The sequence below is a fragment of the Rhinatrema bivittatum genome, chromosome 2 (genome assembly GCF_901001135.1).
Source record: "Rhinatrema bivittatum chromosome 2, aRhiBiv1.1, whole genome shotgun sequence".
Classification (NCBI taxonomy): Eukaryota; Metazoa; Chordata; class Amphibia; order Gymnophiona; family Rhinatrematidae; genus Rhinatrema; species Rhinatrema bivittatum.
This window is the reverse complement of record NC_042616.1, coordinates 666,471,302-666,491,755: the sequence shown is the minus strand read 5'-3', so window position 1 is coordinate 666,491,755 and position 20,454 is coordinate 666,471,302. Positions and strand designations below refer to the sequence as shown.

Here is a 20,454-nt window from a genome sequence, read left to right as displayed (position 1 = left end):
TGAAAAAAGTATAAGCATCAAGTAATGCAAATTAAATACTAAGATTAGTTTAGGGATGTAAGTGTTCAGGATTTCTCATATCATTTCTAAGCACCTCTACGAAGAGCAGCCTTTCTGTTTTAGCTTTTCTTTTCTCACTCTAATTTTTCCTTCATGTGCTTATGCATCATAAAATATATTACACATGAACTAGAACCCATCAGCGATCATCAATATTATTTCCTCAGGGAGAAATGGAAAATTAATTTTGCCAATGCAGTTACTGCTTTCCTTGATAACACCTGTGTTTACTCAGATATTCCCCTTGAAACCTTGCCTCTGCAAGGTGATTAAAGTTTTTCTAAATTTACCTACACCCCTTATATTTCTCACCAGTTTTGGGAAAACATGGCAGCCTCACCATTGCTTTCTACACAGATGCTCTCATTTATTTTTTGTGTTTCATGTACAATTACTGATGTGATAAACTGTGTGTTCTGCAGAGCTCACTTTAACCTGCAGCTGTGTGCACGTTTTTTGGTTCAAACTTTACTCTCAGTGCAGTAAGGAGTTTTGTCAGCAACACTGTGCAGACAGGTTAGTGCCCTCTCATGCAAATTCCATGCTAACGATGGCATTAGCCATTCCCCATGAAGGCAGAGATGTACCTTGGCTTACCTCAAGCTTTCTTAATGCTGGAAACTTAACTTCTAATCCAAGGTGGAGTAGAGTTTTCAGGGTTAACGTTAGTCTATGGAGGGAAGCTGGAGTTCTGGTGCCAGGACCTATAATTGGGATTTTATGCACAGAAAACTTGTGCTGTGCACATAAACCATTTTTCTGTGCTTAAGATATTATGTGCACGAAGCCTTTTTTTGAGCACATTTTTGAGTTTGTGCGCATTTTTTTTTAACTCCTCTATTAGCATAGCATACCATCACCTTACTGCATCTGGAATTGAAAAACAAATGTACCTTGTGGGTTAAAAAATTAATGCGTAGCTTATTACATTGGTCCCAATGTTGGTAGAAGATAATTTACTAATAATAAAAGACTGGCTTTATATAGTGACTTGGCTTCATTTTACAATCAACTATTTATTGTTTCCTAAACTACCTTCAATCAACCATTACCACTCAATTAAATAACATGATATATCAGTCATAAAATATATTTCATATTTTTAGTTAAAACAGAGCCAATGAGCAGCAGTGACATTGCCACAACAGTAGCAGACGGGTCAATAGACAATTTCTCAGGATCAGGTAAGAGGCAAAATGTATATTACCTGATGAGTAAATAAGTCCCTCTTTGCCCTAACCTCCTTCCTCATTTTTCTGGTTTCTAATAAAAATACTTTACATAAAAAAATGTGATTGATGTTTTGTAAATTGGTGGTCTGCTTTATTTTTTGCTTATATTGAAACCATCAGCACTGCCCTTTGTAGGTGAGTTTCATAATGAAAGGAACATACCTGTTTGCTTTTCTATGCCTGTGAGTCTGTCTGTCCATCCGTCTTTATGAGCTGTATGATCATACCTAATCTGTGTTACCAGGTCAGCTTACATGTTCCCAACTTGTTTATCCAATTCAGTTGGCAGTTAAACATTCACTGAGATTTTCTTTTCTGATTACATTTTTTTTTAAAGAAATATTATTAGTTATATATATATATTTTTTTTAAACCCCCTCCCACATAGTCATTCCCATTATTACAAATCTAAGTAAATCAAAGTAGTGCTGTGCGGGCTAAGGATGTGCTCACCAATTAATTTGTTTTATCCTGAGTAGGATAGGAGGTAATTTTTTTTTTTCATTTTGTTTATTTTTCATTTATTTATGCTCACTGAAAACAAAACGAAAATAAAACTACATTTTGTTGCTGTTTTTGTTTCATTGTGTTTCTCATGTCGTTGCAACATGAATGCACATCCCTAGTGTTGTCTCACATCAAAACGTTTTGCTAGCACCGTAAAGCAAAGCTTGTAAATATAACCTGAAGAACTGAACAGTGGACTTGGGAATGAGGTTTCCAAAAACCAGTAGTCGCGGTCAGAATTAGCTTCACACTTTTTATTCCAAAATAAAGTGTAAACATATTTGGGGAGGGAAGGAGCGGTTTATTTTTGTTTTTAGGAACGAGAATGAATGAGGAATTGATGCAGTCAATGAAACAGGCATGTCGATATTTGTGTGCATTCTCTCTGGAGCTTCTGCTTTAAAGCAGGGCTCCACTTGTCCAGGCACAACGTTTCATGGACTGATCAGACTGGCATAAAAGCTTTCATGGACACCGTCACCAACTGCAGCACAAACGTCTCGCTGGAAAAAGTGAATGAAAGAAGAGGGAGCTTTGTTTTTTTGCAAGCAGACCCTTTTTGTAGCTCCCATGAATTTAACGACTGTAAGGTTGTCGCCATGCCACAAAATTAATTGCTAAAGCCAAAGACATGGCTAACAATTACCAGGAGCTGCTACATGAAATGCCCTTGAAGAAACTTGCTGTGCACTTTTATGCACAGTGATGTTTGTAACCCCTTAAGCAGTTTCCCTTTCTCACCTTTTACTTCATTCGATAACCAGATAAACCAAACTCAGTTATTAGAAACTGGCACTGCCACAACCCATGCATATAGCTTACAAGGTCACCTTCAAACTGTCATTTATGGTCAAGCCTTTTCCTTTTAAACTCTCCACTCGGATGTTTAACTGCCAACTGAATTGGATAAACTCTCCACTCTCCACTCGGTTTTTATCCCAGTTTAGTATGCGCTGAGATGATTGTCATCCAGCGTTATAGAACAACTGGTAACATTTGAAAACGTTGAATGAAAGTGTTGCGTTTCCTTGTGTTTCATTTTGTGCGTTTGTCTTTCTTTTTGCCTCTGTCTAGTGATTGGAGGCAGTGGCTTCAGCCCCAGACAAACTCACCAGTTCTCTGCACAGCTATACTCTTCCAAGTAAGGGATTTTGCTTTGTTTACTTTATTTTAATTATTTTCTAAATTATTTTAACAAATCTCTTGTCTTATTGAGGATTATAGAAAGGCCCATCTGTTATTTCACAACTGAAAATGTAGTTACTTCATGACAGTTTGTGATATCCTTGTTCTAGAAGCATTTTTTTTTTTAAGTAACTTGTTGAGTCAGTTATTCTTTCTGTTAATGAATTTCTATTAGCTCATGCAGAAGTTCATTAAGATTTTGTTAGCCCAAATGGTTTCGTGCTTCAGGCTAATAAATCCCTTTTCTTGTTTTTGTCTTGTCGAAAAATAGCAGAGCCTACCCACATATACTCCCTACCCCTGCCTCACAAACTATGGCTGCATATGGGCAGACACAGTTTACCACAGGAATGCAACAAGCTGCAGCTTATGCCACATATCCTCAGCCAGGCCAGCCTTATACAATCCCTCCATATGGTAAGTACAAGCCATGTTTGCATGATTATTGCTCACATTAGTTTATGGGTGCAATATTATTCTTCTCTAGTGTGTTCACAATGGAACAGTGGTTCTCAAATATGTTACTCAAGGCCTCCAAATGGCCTGCATTTCAGGTAACCATAATGGGCAAATTATCCTGCTTCTCAAGCCAATATGTACAGATACTCTGACAATGTGTTTAGGAATATCCTACAAGGCAGACCTGAGGGCTAGATTTGAGTGCCACTGCAATAGAGCTCAAAGCATTTTAGAAAGTATGAACTATGCTGGATTCATTGTAATGACTGTCAATATTCATAGTCGTATTAGTATAGGACCTCAGTGATTTTCTTTTTCATGAGTAACATATTTAACAAATAAATAAAGATGAACATAATGAGAGAATCTTTCTATTTTAGTGACCAGCATTTGAGTCCCCCATCTGCTGGAGCAGATGAGAGAGGATATATGCTACAGTGATGTGGTTGGAAGGGATGTGCATTTGTTTAAAATGAATGGCAAAAATACAACAAATGAGGCCTCCCATGAAAATACCCCCAAAATGTGGGTATTTTTGTTTGCCATTTTTACCAAAAAAAAAAGGGCCTCACTGCAGCCCACCAAATACCATCTCACCCTTTAAAAAATTAACCTGGGAACCAGGCCTCCTGGGGGCCTCTCCGAATCCCACTCTGTCAGCTGTATCTCTGGTGTGGCTGGGCTATTTGTAAAGTTGCAGGTTCCTGGGTGTGAGTGAGAGGGCTTTGATCCAGCCCTTACTCTTTTTTGTGGCCAGCAAGGAGGTGGGGTAAGTGAGGACCTAGGAGTGAGGTCTCCAGCCCTGGAGCTTGTTTATGCGGGGGGAGGGGTTTGAATCAGGAACCCGGGACTCGGGAAGGATCAGCTGGTTAGACCTGGGTCCGAGGCTCAATTTTAGAGCTGGGAGTGTGAATCAAAGGGGCCTGGGGAGGCCTGCCCCCCTCCCCCCATATTGGATGGAGGGCTGCAGGGAGACAGATTCTTTTTTTTGTTTTGTTTTTATGTTTATGCTTTTTTTTTTTTTTGAGGGGTAATTTTATATTTTTCACTTCAGGAAATGAACCAAACCTGAACATAAGTTCAATGATCTGATGAAATGAACCCCCCCCCCCCCCCTCCCCAGAAATGATAAAATGAACCAAACCAAAAATTTTTGACCTGCAAATCTCTAGTGCTCGGGCTTTAAACAAGTAGCACTGAAATGCCTCCTCTTTAGGGGAGACTACCTTTCCATTCCCATCTGCTGAAAAGCTGCCGAATGAACAGGGAGCAATGAAATGCCAATAAACTAAGTATAAATGTGCTTTCATAAATCTGTGATAGCTCTTGTCATGCTATGTACAGTGTGATATTCAAATTATTGCTACATTTTTGATGAACAGCTTATTCTTTTTTTCACACATGTGATAAAGGAGGTAATTTTCAAAGGAGTTACGCACGTAAATGTAATGACTACTGCAGCAATTTTCAAAGGCCATTTACTTGAGTAAAGTGCACTTACTTAACTAAAACCCAGTTTTAAGTGAGGAAATGCTTTTTAAAATCAGTCCCTAATTTAGGAAAAACCCTATAGTACATCTAGCCTATAATGCTAACTCTATTTTATTGGTTGTACTCTTTTTTTATCTCTCCAGTTCAAAATAAATGACCTAGAAAATTCTGCAAATGGATTATTAAATAGAGATGGGATCCTTTTGTGCAATGCCATGTTGAAAACCAGTAATGCTTGTTTATAGCACTGGCTATTTTCAAGGCAGCTTTAGAAAGGCCATTCTAATTCACCAAAACAAATTCTAAGATGCTACAAACTGTAAAATTTAAAACAATTGATTTGTTATCCATGTTGATTCTTTCTACCTGTCCATCTGAAGCATAAATCAAATTAAATAATGTGCTATGCTGCATTCATTGCTTATATGATTTGCTCTCTCTCAGTGCTTAATAACATAAACAAACAGATCTGATATCACTAACTGGTTTAGGTGCATTGTGGGCAGGCATCAAGACAGAAGGTGGATTATCACAGTCACAGTCTCCTGGACAAACAGGATTTCTAAGCTACGGTACAAGTTTTAGCACTCCTCAGCCAGGACAAGCTCCATACAGCTACCAAATGCAAGGTCTGTATAAATATATTTATAGTTGCATGTTTCTTTCCACTTGAAGCTATTTTACAAATAATGCTGTATTACTAGGGATGTGCATTCATTTTGATCCAAATGAAAAAAAAAAATGCAAAAAAATGAGTCTATTTTCAGATCGAGGCAACTGAACTAAATGGCTGCAGCCCCTGAAAAAAAAATCCAAATCAGGTCATTTGATAAGTTCCACTGAAGTCCTATAGGGGATGCAAAGCAATGCATTTTAAAGGACAGAAAGCTAGGCAAGTTTGGAACCAAGGAAGGAGCAGTACAAATCATGTTTCAGTACTTTTTCAATCTGCCTATCCCAAATGGGAGCCCAATGTCATAATTTCATTCTTTTTTTGTTTTTTAAGGTGAAAATGAAACTAAAAGAAATTTTAAGCAGTGACCATTTTATTCTTTGTTATTTTTCTCTCAGAGAGAGAAAGCAAAAATTCTGAAGTTTCTTGCTTCAAAACACAGAGTGAAAAAAAAAAGTTTAGGAAAAAAAAAGTTACAAGAGAAAATAAAATGTTATCCGAGACCTTCACTGACACAGTGCATATCTGTAGTTTGGGGTGCTACCTAGTAGCAGAAGAAAGTCTATAATCCGTCTGCAGGGTTACAGTGTGTTTCATCAAGATAAAATTACCACTGCAGCTGACACTGTGCCAGTGCCTTCAGGAAGTTGCAGACAGAAAATGTTTTATTTCTTGCAGTAGGTTGAGCAGTGTCATGAGTAGACATTCAAAGTAGGGGATTCTGTAAATGTGCATCATCACTTTTTTTTTTTTTCATCAAAACTGCACCATCGCCCAACATTCTTGTCATAATTGCTATTCCTTCCCTTCCCTTTCCTCTCCTCTTCCATCCCATTGGCATAATAATTTTATCCCCCCCCCCCCCCCCAGCATAATCACCTTTCCTTCTATCTTTCCCAATGATCCCTTCCTGGCTTCTTTTCCCTGCAGCACAAGCCCCTTTCCCAGTTTCTTCCTCCTTGCCTTTTAGTGCTATTCAGAGTCGCAGCAGCTGCAGCAGAAGCATTAGAAGAGAAATCTCCTGCAGGGTCGGAACCAGTGGGAGACATCTGTCTGGCCATGCAATGCTGAGCCCCTTGTATGAGTTTTCCTGGTTATAAGCAGCGCACTGCAGGCTTTGCTGGAGCACCCACATTGGCACTGACCCTGCACTGGATTTCCCGTCTTTATTGAGCTGTTCTGTCCACCACCAGCTGTTTACCTCAGCTGCCCTGGTCAGAAACAAATGACCAGGCCAGCTGAAAATCAGCCAGTTGGCAACCCTAGAGTCTGGGGATTCACCGAATCCCCAGCTGACCCTGACCGCTTGTACTGGTGGTGTGGAGTGTTTCTGAACTGCTGTGGCTTAGATGCAGCCTCCTGCTGTTTCAGTGTAAAAGAGTCAGAGCAACAGTGTGGTTATTCTTGAGTGGGTGACTTGCAGTGAGTTTGGCTAAGTATTTTCTTCATGTACAAGTCATTCAGCAAGCATCATCATTTCTCTCACACTATGCCTTCTCCGATCTACACTATTAGTTCGGTTCAAGGGCAGAGAAAGGCAGACTTGGTGGAAGGTTGCAGCAGCAGCAGGGCCATGCTAGGATAGTAGGGCAGCAGCCAAAACCAGAACAGTACTTCATGTTCTGCTGTAAGCAGAGTTTGCAGAACATTGTGGCAAAACCAACTGATTAAGATGAATCATGCAAGTGATTCAAAGAATTAGAGGAAGGGGATACTGAAAGTCTAATAGTTGAGGAGGGTTTGGAGAACCTAATTTCTTGCATTTATATATTTGACTTTGTCATGTGTCCTTTTTTTTTTTGGATTGTATATGTACTGATGTAACCACTTATATCTTTGGACAATGTGGGTTATATAAATATTTTTTTTTAATAAATAAATGTGGTGAGCAGCTGCGGGCAGTAAGTGATCCTGCCGGGGCCAAGATCACTGTGCAGGAACATTAGGTAATCAAGAGTATGAGATACATCCCTGGCCTTCAACCTCAGCCCTGCAAGACATCAGAGGGGTAGAGGCATTTTACAATTAGGAAGGATCAGCATTTTGCGGAATTCATTCACTATCAAAAGGGAAAGTACTTGGCATTTTTTTTAAATGCCATGGTGGTATGCTCTATCATTTACTAAAACAAAACCCATTAGTGTCTGTTTCAGGGGAGACTGATATTGGGCCTCCACTGGCTACCCATCCACTTCAGAATAATCTACAAGGCCATCCTCACCATATACAAAAACATCCATCAACTAGCCCCAATTGACCTTCATTTCCCCCTCCGATTACACACTTCAACAAGACCGACAAGAGATGCTTACAAAGGATCACTTCAAGTACCCCCAGCCAAAACTACCAGACACATTACGCTAAGAAATCGGGCCTTCTCCACAGCCGGTCCTACCTTATGGAACTCCATCCCCCCAGATCTTAGAATGGAACCCAGCCTCTCAACCTTCAAGAAAAGACTCAAGACCTGGCTGTTCATGCAGGCTTTTCCTAACTCCAATATTATTTAACTCCTAACAATCAACACACATCACCATCAATATCACTATTAGCTACCTCTTACAATGTAATTATATGTAATTAGCTGGTTTTCCTTTCCTTTTTCCTTCTCACTCCAAGTTCTATTTTTCCTTGTTACATGTAACTGCTTTTCTGCACTATTGTTCAAGTTTAAGTTTATTTTGCACTCCTGTTTCATGTGAACCAGCATGATGGGACTTTTGTCTTGAATGTTGGTATATAAAAAACTTAAATAAATAAATAAATAAAATAAATATTAGTTTGGGGACCCAATCCTTCACTAAAAGCAACAGGAGCAGGAAAGCCATAACAAAGGAGAAGTCACGTCACCACCCCTAACGGTGGCAAGCCATTATTTATTTATTTATTTATTTATTTATTTACATTTTTATTTGTTTATTTAAAAATCTTTTATATTCCATTTATATAAAAAATTATGTGCTAAACAGATTACATCATTAACATAAGAATAATTTAATACAAATAAAACAATCTTCAACAATACAATAACATACATTATTATTATACGGCAAGCACAACATTGTAAATCACAATATATCAAATGCCTGTCTAAAAAGTTCAGCCTTAAGTAACCTCCTAAACTGTTTCAGGTCATCAATCAAGTGCAAATCAGGTTGTAAGACATTCCACAGTATCGAAACAGAAACAGAAAAAGATCTTTGACAGATTCCATTTAGACGTACTGCTTTAATGTAGAGATAACTAACACAGTTTGATTCGTAGACCTTAATTTTCCCTTGGGAATATAGGACTGTAAAAGATTTGATAAATAACTTGGTGCATCTGACTTCAAGCATTTAAATACCAACAGAATAATTTTTAACTAAATTTGGTATTTGATTGGTAACCAATGAAGATTAAAAAAAAAAAAAAAAGACAAATTTGGTCACAACGATGACAACCAACTATCAAACGAGCTGCAGAATTCTATAAACCTGCAATGCTTGCAATCGGCATCTGGGAAAACCGATGAGCAATGAATTAACATAATTTATTTATTTATTTAAAACTTTTATATACCGGCATTAGTGTGCAAACATCATGCCGGTTTACATAATAACAGACAGCTTAGAAACAAAGTACAATGAACAGGGATGGGGGAGGGGAGCATAAAACGTCCAGATTATACAAGAAAAGTAGAGCAGTAGGATGTATAGCGTAACTCGTAAAGAGATATTAGAAGGTGTAACAAGAGGGCTATAAGGTAACTATATACAGGGTACAAAATTGAAATATTTACAAGAGCTATGACTAAGTACATTAATTCACATGTCAAACATGATTTATGTAAGTAGGAGGATTCGAGGTCCGGAGGGCCATCAAGGTGAGAAGGGGGTAGAGTGAGGGGGGTCAAGGGGGGCTCTAGTCGGGGGGGATCAAAGGGAGGCTCTAATAAACTGACCACAAAGGCATGAACAATTGTTCTAAAATCGACCTGATTCAAGACAAACTTTAAATGCCTTAGAAGTTGTACTTTGTAATAACCAGTTTTCAAAATATTTTGAAATTGTTGATGAAATGACAGACAGTTATCAAAGATAAACCTCAGCTTTTGAAGTGATTCCTTAAATGGAACAATAACATCAAATAATTTCAAAGAAGTCAGATTATGAGTATCCAAGAAATCTGTTTGCCTTGAAAAACAGATCAATTCTATAAATTTAATATCAGGTGATTACTTACCATCCCATTACTAATAGCCTGAATACAGGTATTCAAGACCATATTAAGGTTGCCATTTACAATAAAATAGAATTATACATCAAATGAGGCAGTATTCCACATCACTATCCCAGGCAACAGGGAAGACTACTGGAGAAATGATTGCCCTGGATGACCAGCCCTTGTAGGCGGTTGAGAACATGTGATTTAAGCAGCCTGCTGCACATCTTAGCCTCAAATTACAAAGTTCTCCCAAGGACAGCATTTAGTAGGTTGGTGATCTCCCCCTTTATCTCCCCCCATTCAACCCTGGATATATTCTCTTGTATGTAAAGCATTGTCTGTACATCCTGTGCTGCCACACGGCAACTGAATTTTGTGAAATTAATAGTTTATCTAACCTGTCCATACATTGTACACGCCACTGAATATTTGTACTCTTTTATCCCAACTTAAATTTTGGGACACATATTGGGGCGGGTTTTCAAAGGCCCGCGCGCGCCGGTGCGCCTATTTTGCATAGGCCGCCGGCGCGCGTAAAGCCCCGGGACGCGCGTAAGTCCCGGGGCTTCCTGTCGGGGGCGTGTCGGGGGGCGTGTCGAGATGATGTGCCGTTTAGGGGGCGCGGTGTTTAGGGGGCGGCAACGTGGGCGTGGTTTCGGCCCGGGGGCATGGCCGCGGCCTCCGGAACAGCCCCCGGTACCGGACCACGGAGCGGGGCATCCGGCCGATGCGCGCAAAGTTACGCCTGCTTTCAGCAGGCGTAACTTTGCCGACAAAGGTAAGGGGGGGGGGGTTTAGATAGGGCCGGGGGGGGTGGGTTAGGGAGGGGAAGGTGCGGGGAGGGTGAAGGAAAGTTCCCTCCGAGGCCGCTCCGAAATCGGAGCGGCCTTGGTGGGAACGGAGGCAGGCTGTGCGGCTCGGCGCGTGCAGGCTGCCGATTTTGCGCAGCCTTGCGCGCGCCGACCCCAGATTTTATAAGATACGAGCGGCTACGCGCGTATCTTATAAAATCAGGCGTACTTTTGTTCGCGCCTGCTGCGCGAACAAAAGTACGCGCTCGCGCAACTTTTTAAAATCTGCCCCTCTGTGTATATAAGTTTGCTATATCGCCTTCATGCCTAATGCTCTCTTTCCTACGTGCACCCTCTTTTGCACCTCCCAGTTCTTCTTTACCCTGTTTTTTGTAACTGCTCTCTTCCTTCTTTGTTTTCCCCGTTACATGTAAACCGGCATGATATCTCTGAAGGTCGGTCAAGAAAAAACACTAATAATAATACATTGTATATTCAGTGCTGTGCCCAGATGCAGATAGAACTGGCCAAGGTGGAGTTGCTGCATATGTTTCACCAGTAACATCTGGACCAGTCAGAATGATATACATGTTTGCTTTACCTTTCCCTCATAGCATACTGATGGCAGCTGGAGGCAGCAGAGTTAGGCAACAGCTCCAGCAGAGCAGGGACCAGAGCCTTACCTCGACCCACAACAAGGGTGCTGATGGAGGGTTGGCAGCTAGGACAGAAACACATGACCTTGTCTGGTGTTATGGTGACAGACCGTGGCAGGAATATGACCAGTACAGTGAGTGATGGGGGCTACCAGGGAATCTGATGTTTTGCACAACTGATGCTTTGCTTACCTGGCAGTATGGGATCCCTTGGGACTGCTGGTCAAGGAGGTTTGCGGCTTCGTCCTGCAGGAATTGATAGAGGTGGAGGAAAGTAGAAAGTCATTTTAACTGGTGTGAAGGGTGGGCATTAGTTTTTTGTGAAGCAGGACAGCTTATTTAGGCTGTAGGTACCTGGTGGAATTCTACCTATCTAATGACGCAAAAGACACCTGTTTAAGTTGTCTGTGGACACCAAGATCAGAGTGCATCATCACCTGAGGCATCAGAATGTGTTGCACATGGCGTGAGTGGTACAAGTCCTGAATCTCTTCAAGGATAATCTGGATGATCTGAGTTCAATAACAGCTACTCTGGGCATTATAATCAATATTTTGGAGGAGAAGTTACAGGGTTTCCAGCAGTAACATGTACTGGCATCAGAGGTATTGGTGCTCATAGACTCTTTTGCAACTGTAAAATTGACTCAGACCTCTCAAATAGCTGCATACATACATGCTGGCCACCCTGTGTGACCCATAACTGAAAGGGAATATTGCCCTCCGGTCCCACAATATGACTTACTGAAGGGAGAAGCTGGTGGATAAAGTGCCAGAGGCAAAGGGGCAGTAGGAATACAGAGCTGGAAATAGTAGGTTCCCGTGTAGTACCAACAGCATCACCAAAACTATCACATAGCGGGTTCTCATACTACAGGCCATAGTTTCAGTGGTTGGCAACAGAGACCACCATTTCTATCTTGCTTCTCAGCAAAAGAAAAACTCCTTAGTCACAAAGGGGCAGATTTTAAAACCTGTGCGCGGGTGCAGATTTGTTCGCAACCTGGCGCGAACAAATCTATGCCCGATTTTATAACATGTGCACGCTGCCGCGCGCATGTTATAAAATCCAGGGTCGGCGCGTGCAAGGGGTTGCATTTGTGTAACTTGCACGTGCCAAGCCGCTCAGGCTGCCTCCGTTCCCTCTGAGGCCGCTCCGAAATTGGAGCGGCCTCGGAGGGAACTTTTTTAGCCGCTCCCCCCACCTTCCCCTCCCTTCCCCTCCCTTCCCCTATCTAACCCATCCCCCTGCCTACCTTTGTTTCAAGTTATGCCTGCCGGTGGGCTGCCAGCGCACGAACCTCTGACACGGCTGCAGTGCCGGAGGACTCGGGAATGCCCCCAGCCCCGCCCCCGAACCACCCATTTCAGAAAGCCCCTGGACATATGCACGTCCCAGGGCTTGCGCGCTGCCGAGCCTATGCAAGATAGGCTCGGCGCGCATAGGGGCAGCTTTTCGGGGGTTATGTGCATATCTTATGCGCGTAACCCTTTGAAAATCTACCCCTATGTATCTTGGTGAGTCCATCAAAGTCATGAACATAGTAGGCATGTTCATTCAATTTATCTGAATGAGTAAAATATGGTGAATGAGATGATTTATGGTTTGTTCTAAACAAAACAAACCAAAACGTGACTCAGACAGAAGTTTCTGATTAATTTGCTGATATTTCATGATGGGCTGTCAATTATGCAATAGGCCACACAGCCCAAGCCAAACACCCACCATCCCATATCCCTGAATAAAAATCCTCCTTGGAGTCTATAGTCCTTCTTGAGAATTGCCATAGTATCCCTGTGGTCTTTTGAGAGCAGGACCAGCATCTGCTAGATTTTTCAAAATGGTGCCATCTGATGATATATGCTACTTTACCCCTATGTGGCTGGTAAAAAATAGTATATGATATCAGCCAGTGCCAATTTTGAAAACTGCTACAGGTATGGTGGGATCCTCTCCTGCTTCCCTAGACAACAGGGATACTATGGTAAGAAAGTGGGGGTGTGAGTCACTAAACTGTAGGGATTTTTTGTAGTAGGTTGGATGAGAGAACTGCATCCCATTGGGGCTGTAGAGTGAAGGGGCTTTGCTTGGGACATGCAAAACTTTAGAAAATGGGTAAATAGTGCACTCATTTGCTAATAGGTGCATAGTTTTCAGAAAATAACTAAAATGAATGCAATGAACCAAAACTGGAACCCTCCTATCTCCAAACTGAAACAAATCAATCCCTCCTGAACATGAACCAAACAAACCAAACCAAATATTTTGAGCATGAACACTCCCAGTATACAGGCACACAAGGCCATGGTCTGGCTGGCCATCATTTCCTTTTCTACTCTACAACCAACATACCTCGTGAACAGGTATTCTCAATGGCAGGAGATATCATGAGTCCACATTATTCACATCTGGCATCAGAGTTGGTAGAAAAGTTGATTTCCCTCCCCTTCCCGCTGGGTTTCTTTGAATTTCAATGTGAGTGGCAGGAGGAATGCGTGCACAGCTACACCAAACTAATGCTCACACTTTGTGGCCTCAGTGTCTTGCTGTGTTGTTGCCACATTTCCCGTCCTACTTTTCTTCTGGGCCCTTCCTATTTTGTTGCTGCCCTGCCTGCTCCTCCTGTCCTGCCACTCTTCATTCGGTGTCTTGCTGTTTTGATGCCACTTCTCTTTTTGCCTCACATTTGCACTCTACACCTTGGGATGTGGATGCCACCATGCTTGCTCAATGCCTAGGGGTGTTAATGCCACTTGTCTTGATGCCTTACCCCTCACGCTATGCCTCGGGGTGTTCATTGCTGCTGTTTATGCCACATTGACTCCTCTTCTGGTGCTTTGAAGACCTCTTGCTACTATTTGTTTTGATTTGTTCCTTTCTTGGTGCTGTGGTATGTTAATGCCACTGTGGGTGCCTTTTCCTTGAGCTTCTCTCTTCATCCCTTAAGGTGTTCATGTGTCATTTTTGCCCTTTTTGGTGCCCTTGGGGTATTCCTGCCACTGTTGGTACCTCTTTTCCCCTCTCACATTGCTTTGGAATGTTCTCACCACTATTTGCCATGCTTTGTCCCTCTCATGATGCCTTGGGCTGTTCATGATATTGTTATCAATTCTCCCCATTCGTGATGTCTTGGAGTGCTGTTCCTTCTGCCGTGGCTGATGCCTGCTTGCAAGTTTCATTTAATTTGGATAGAAAACCCTAATATTAGAGTCCAAACTTGAATGCATTGCTTCTCCCTTTGAACTTAATGGAAACAAATGAAATAAACTAGTGAACGTGGGACCTGAAATGAGCAAACAAAAAAAAAATGGCAATCAAACCAATATAATGAACTGAACACTTTTTTTTCTATGCACATCCCTAGATATTATTGCTCAAATACATATAACTAAATATTGCAGAATTAAGTACCAGGTGCAAGTATAGATTACACTTTCTGGAAAAGTGGTTGTAAAGAATCGGTTTTGGCTGTTGATCATATGCAGGTTTGATAATCAAAGCTGAATTAGTTAATAGCTGATAGAATGGTTTGTTTTTCCGGTTTGGATTTTGTACATGGAAACATCATCAGGACTTTTCCTGTGGTTTAGGATACATTTGTGAAGTTTTACTGCTTTCAAAATTAAAATGTAATTTGTTGAATTGTAAAAGAAATAAGGTACATATTCTGATAATCCTCCCCGAAACAGCTGAGAAAAATTAATTTGTTTAAATGTGACTATTTTATGTGTGCGTGTGTGTGTGGCTATGTGTAAACGTTTGAGGTTCCTTTTCTAGCTCTGAGAGACTGTTCTTCTTTATGCTACTTGTCATAATTTCTTCAGAATATCTGATAAGGTTTTAATTATGCTCTCAAACAGAGTAGCATTGATGACTTAAGCACAAGTGTGGTCTCCTTTTGTTGGCAGCTTTTAGCATCTATTGATTCAGTTTCTTGCTCGTACACCAGGGAGACCTTTTTACCTTTGAACTGTAGTCTGTACAACTGCATTGCTGCAAAGGTGACCATCTGACATATATTCCCTTAAGGTAGACATTGTAGTTGATCTGCTTCCCAGCTGGCCACAGGGAAGATGGGGAAATGGTGAGACTGCTATGTTTACTTTCATCAAGGTTTGATCAGGTTTTTTTTTTAGTTTAAGAAAAAAATGCTTATGGTTAATTTGTTTGTTTTTTCTCCTGGTAGCTACACCCAAATTTAAAATTTGCAAGTCATTTAAAAGCCTGGTTAGACTTAGTCAAATTGTGTCTGAATGATTATGAAAGTATTGTTTTCATATGTGATAAAAGTCATTGTAGCAAAAAAGATATTTGCATTCTGAAAAGACAGTCTTGCTTTTTTGGCAGCTGTGAATAACATTTGATATGTTCTTCATTCATACTTTCTGTGGGTGTTAGCATGGTTAACATTTTTTGTTTTAAATGTGGCCAAAATGCTATCATGCACTGGGCCAGACTAGAGTTTTTATTGCTTTTATTGCTTATACAATATATACATTTGAGAATAAATACATTTTTTTGTACTGTGAGAAATCCTTCAATAAGTAAGGAGAAAAATCTTGCTACTAGCTATGTTTGCAATTTTAATGTCATTATTGGCAACTGTAATTAGGTTTACTGTGTATGAGAAGACATGAGGTGGGAGGGAAGGCAGAGAGGCAAACGCTGGGGAAACATATGTACGAAATTCCCTGTATATTTTTTGAGAATGGTTTAAGGTGGACCAAACATATCAATATATAGCTGGAAAAGCAGAATTGTAGGAGATACACAGGCACAGAAGTACGTATTTAAATCTTTCCCATGGTCCCTGTGTGACCACTACCCAATGCAAGGTAGTAGGTATTAGGGGTGTGCATTCATTTTGAACGCATATGTAAAACGCAACTTATATTTTAAAAGAGAAAAAAAAGGTTTGAGCAGAAACGCATCGCGAGTTCCAACGTATTCAACATAGCTATGTTGAATACGTTGAACCTAAATAAACACTTAAACCCCCCACCCTCCTGACCCCCCCAAGACTTACCAAAACTCCCTGGTGGTCCAGCGGGGAGTCAGGAAGCCATCCCTGTATTCCTTTGCGAGGAGCACGTGACGTCGGCGTCACGTCGGAGTGACGCGGACGTCACGTGCTCCTCCGTGCCTCTGCTCCCGGACCCCCGTTGGACCCAACCGGAACTTTTGGCCAGCTTGGGGGGGTCAGGAGGCCCCCCCAAGCTGGCCAAAAGTTCCGGTCAGGAGGCCCCCCCCAAGCTGGCCAAAAGTTCCGGTTGGGTCCAACGGGGGTCCCGGAGCGACCTCCTGCCACATGACCTACCTGTCACGTGGTAGGAGTACAAGATGGCGCCGGTGACCATGTGACAATGGCACGGCAGCCCCTGTGACACAGGCTATCGGCGCCATGAGGAAATCGCAGACGAGTGCAGGGATGGCTTCCTAACTCCCCGCTGGACCACCAGGGAGTTTTGGTAAGTCTTGGGGGGGATTAAGGAGGGTGAGGGGTTTAAATTTTTATTTAGGGAACCGGTGAACGTATGGACAGACCCTCAACTTATGGAATTCTCCATATGTCCATATTGAACGAAATCGACCCTCAACTTCAACTTATCAACGAAAACTTTTTGTCTGCACATCCCTAGTAGGTATGCAAGTAATTATTTCACTGCTGCAGTAGCTGAGGTGGAGATTTTCAATATTGGGGGAGAGAACATTTTCGTTGCTCCACTGGAAGTCATCTTTTTTGCTTTGCCTGGGTGTACCTTTATTTTCTGGGTGTACATTGCATTATCCCAGCATTGGTGGTAATTAAAAAAAAACAAAAAAAACTATGTATAAATCCTTCTCAGTTCTGCAGCCGTACATTTTATTCCCGGTATTGCCTGTCATTTTAGAATGTTCTTTCTTCTTTATCCTTGATGACATTTCTGTCTCAGAGCAACAAGTTGTGGTGTAAAGTGAGAGACTCAAAAAGAGGAAAATGGAGAGAAGACTTAAGAATAGCTCATGTAGCTTGTTAACTCTTCAGCTCCCAGGCATGCAGGCTCTGTAGTTTCTGTACAGAATAACAAATTTGCAACTTAGCACTGAAGAAAGAAAACAAACAGTCATTTACTCCTGTCTCAAGCAATGGATTTGGGCTTGTGTTTTCTGTAGCTAAAATGTTTAAAGTCTTTGGTAAAATGGGTACAGAATATGGCACTTTGGTTCATATTTGCTTTTTTGACATTCATTTCTTCAAAAAAAAAAATCACCATGCCCAGCTGTGAGCACTGTCTATTATTATGATATTCATTAGCTGAGATTAAACTACAGTTCAGAGAGATTCTGGTAGGTCTGGCAGGCATGTTAGGTTGAACACTAATAATGGGAATACATCCATAGAAGACAATTTAAAATATTTCCAGTTACTATCACTGTCTTCCAAATGTTATGTAGGATACCCAGGCAGCTCTGAGGACAGCTAGAAAGATTTTTAAATAAAGTGGAGAAAGCAAATGTGTGTTGGGGGGGGGGGGGGGAAGCCTTAGGTTTAAAGATCCCATCTGGCCCTCATAGGCTATTCCCTAGAGAATTGCACTCACTTCTGCCACATATATTGTGCCCTGATGATAGACATAGCCCATGGCAAGGAGGCTGATCAAGGAAAGCAAATGGACTTCTGTAAGAAAAAAAAATCACAAGGGAGGGAGGAGAACATCATGTACACAGTATGAAGAGGAGAATAATTCTGCACATGGGAACTGCCCGCCAATCCCAGCAGGCTCCAGCATTCTTCCTTTGCTAACCGAGATTCTTAGCTTTAATGTGGGTCCTCGTTTTTTTGCCAACTGGACCTTTTGACCTGCAAGTTACAGCTTTTGTCACGTTTGAAGTTCTCTCACAAGCCAATTTGTTGCTGTAGTACGGAAACATGAAAACTTCTTTCTGCTTTATATCAAACACTTGACTTCTTTTTTTTTTTTTATTTATTCAACTGGTGAATGCTCTTTCCAATTGCACAAATAAGTGCAATCAAGACAATTTTGAAGTTTTTTTTTTTCTTAAAACTGAAAGCCAGTGGCCACATCAACTTATCACAAAACTGTTTCAAGTTTGTTACGGTCTGCAAGACCTCCCCAGGAGATGGGGATGACCACAAGATGAAAGCATTTTTTTTTTTTAATATATTCCAACTAGGGATATAATTACTTTTTTGTTTGTTTTTCTTTTATAAATTATTTTCCAGTTCATTTTTGCCATAGGACAAAATAATGCAGCATAACAGAAAAATAGTTTTTCACATTAATAAAATACCAGTGAGGTCTCTTGAGAATATTGTTTAACTTTTTAACTTTCCTTTTTTATGTTTTCTTTTTCTTTTCTTAATAAATTTGATAGAAGATAGAAATATTTGAACACTAATATCTTACATAATTCAAAATGCATTGTTAAAGGGGGAACCCCCCCCCCAATAATGTTCTACCCTCCGTTTGCAGAGAGAAAATAAGCCTGTAGCAGCATGAAGAAAAGCCAATGAAATGCTATCAACCTGGCATTGTAGAAAGATGAACAATGCAGAAAATAAAATAAAATGAGTCAGTTTACTGAATAAACATAGAACATGGCAGATAAATTCTGCCCATCCACATCTCCTGTTCAGCTTTACAATCCCTGCCTCTTGCTCAGGGATCCACTGTGCTTGTCCCAAGCTTCCCTGAATTCTCACACTGTCCTCATCTTAATCATCTCCACAGGGAAGCCATTCCTTGTGTCCTCCACGCTTTCTGTAAAGAATATTTCATAAGATTACTCTGGAATCTACCCCTTTCGTCCTCATCCCATGACTTCTTGTTCCAGAGCCTCCTTTCTGTTGAAAGAGGTCTACCTCCTGTGCATTTATTCCTCAGATGTATTGAAATAACTCTATCATATCTCCCCTTTCCCTTCCTCCAGGGTATACATACTGAAGACTGAATTAGTAGTTGCCTTCTGGACTGACTATTTGGATTATATTCTTTTAAGGGTGTTCTTTCAGCAGAGACTTCCACAGAGCAAATGTCACTTACTTTTTCTTGCTGGCTATTCCTCTCCCTATGCACCCACGAATCTTCATGGCCTTTGCCATAATCTTGAAATTCCTAATGTTCATTAGATATGGTCACCCACAGATCTTGCTCTTGTTTTGTTTACATCAGAACCTCATCCCATACTATACTGCTCCCTTGGGTTTTTGGAACCCAAATGTATGACCGTGTAGCGGTATGCAGGCCAAAACATTTTCACTTTATGTTGCTTCATTGGGGGGAGCTTTTCATCAATTTCCATTGCATTGGATGGGCTTTTTTCATTTTTTTAAATTTCTATTTGTTTTAGGCAAATAGCATATATTCTGTAGCAAATAGCGCACTGTTTGCCAAAATTAATAAAAGCAGAAAAAATCTGAATTACTGCAGGATTTTTAAAATTTCATATGAAAATAAAATTAAAGGGTATTTCATTGCTTTTTTCATTTTATTATCAAACAAATGCATATCCTTAAACCCCCTCATTTTTTAGCATTAAATCTTAGTTGCCAGATTCCGGCCATTCCGCAAGCGTTACCAGATCTGCCTCCTGTTTTCAACACATTCATAGTTGTCTACTAGGGATGTGCAGGCCAAATAAATGTTTTGATTTTTTTTTCCCTTGGTGGGAAATTCTAATCTGAATTCTGTTTTGCTGGGGCCTTTTTTTAATTTTTTGTTTCAGCAGATGGTGTGTGTGCTATTCAGAAATAGTACACACTAAAAATAAAAGAAGAAAAAATAAATTTCATGATTTTTTCTGTTCTTTCTTCTAAAATTGACACAAAATGATATAGACTGTTGTTGACATTGCTTATGTTATATCAAACAAAACCATATAGTTTCTACTCTGTTGCAGATTATGGGGCGGATTTTCAAAGGCCCGCGCGCGTAAATCCTTCCGGATTTAGGCGCGCAGGGCCCTCGCGCGCCGGCACGCCTATTTTGCATAGGCCGCCGGCGCGCATAAAGCCCCGGGACGCACATAAGTCCCGGGGCTTTTGTAAGGGGGCGTGTCGGGGGCGGGGCCTACTGACGCAGCGTTTCGGGGGCGGGCCGTGGCGTTTCGGTGGTGGGCCCGGGGACGTGGTGCCGGCCCGGGGGCGTGGTTGAGGCCTCCGGACCAGCCCCCGGGACCGGAGGACGGAGCGG

General features: G+C 41.2%; 1 protein-coding gene across 8 annotated transcripts in view; it reads left to right on the top strand.

Moving 5' to 3' along the window:
• The window catches only part of EYA1 (EYA transcriptional coactivator and phosphatase 1), a 312,611-nt gene that overhangs the window by 18,031 nt on the left and 274,126 nt on the right, over positions 1–20,454 (top strand). For 3 of the 8 annotated variants that reach the window (XM_029591454.1, XM_029591457.1, XM_029591452.1), the window contains 4 exons: positions 1,167–1,244; positions 2,874–2,940; positions 3,256–3,401; positions 5,426–5,563. In XM_029591454.1, coding sequence (XP_029447314.1) covers positions 1,167–1,244; positions 2,874–2,940; positions 3,256–3,401; positions 5,426–5,563 — 429 coding nt within the window. The remainder of the gene's footprint in view (positions 1–1,166; positions 1,245–2,873; positions 2,941–3,255; positions 3,402–5,425; positions 5,564–20,454) is intronic. The other 5 variants (XM_029591459.1, XM_029591460.1, XM_029591458.1 and 2 more) reach the window with 3 other exon arrangements.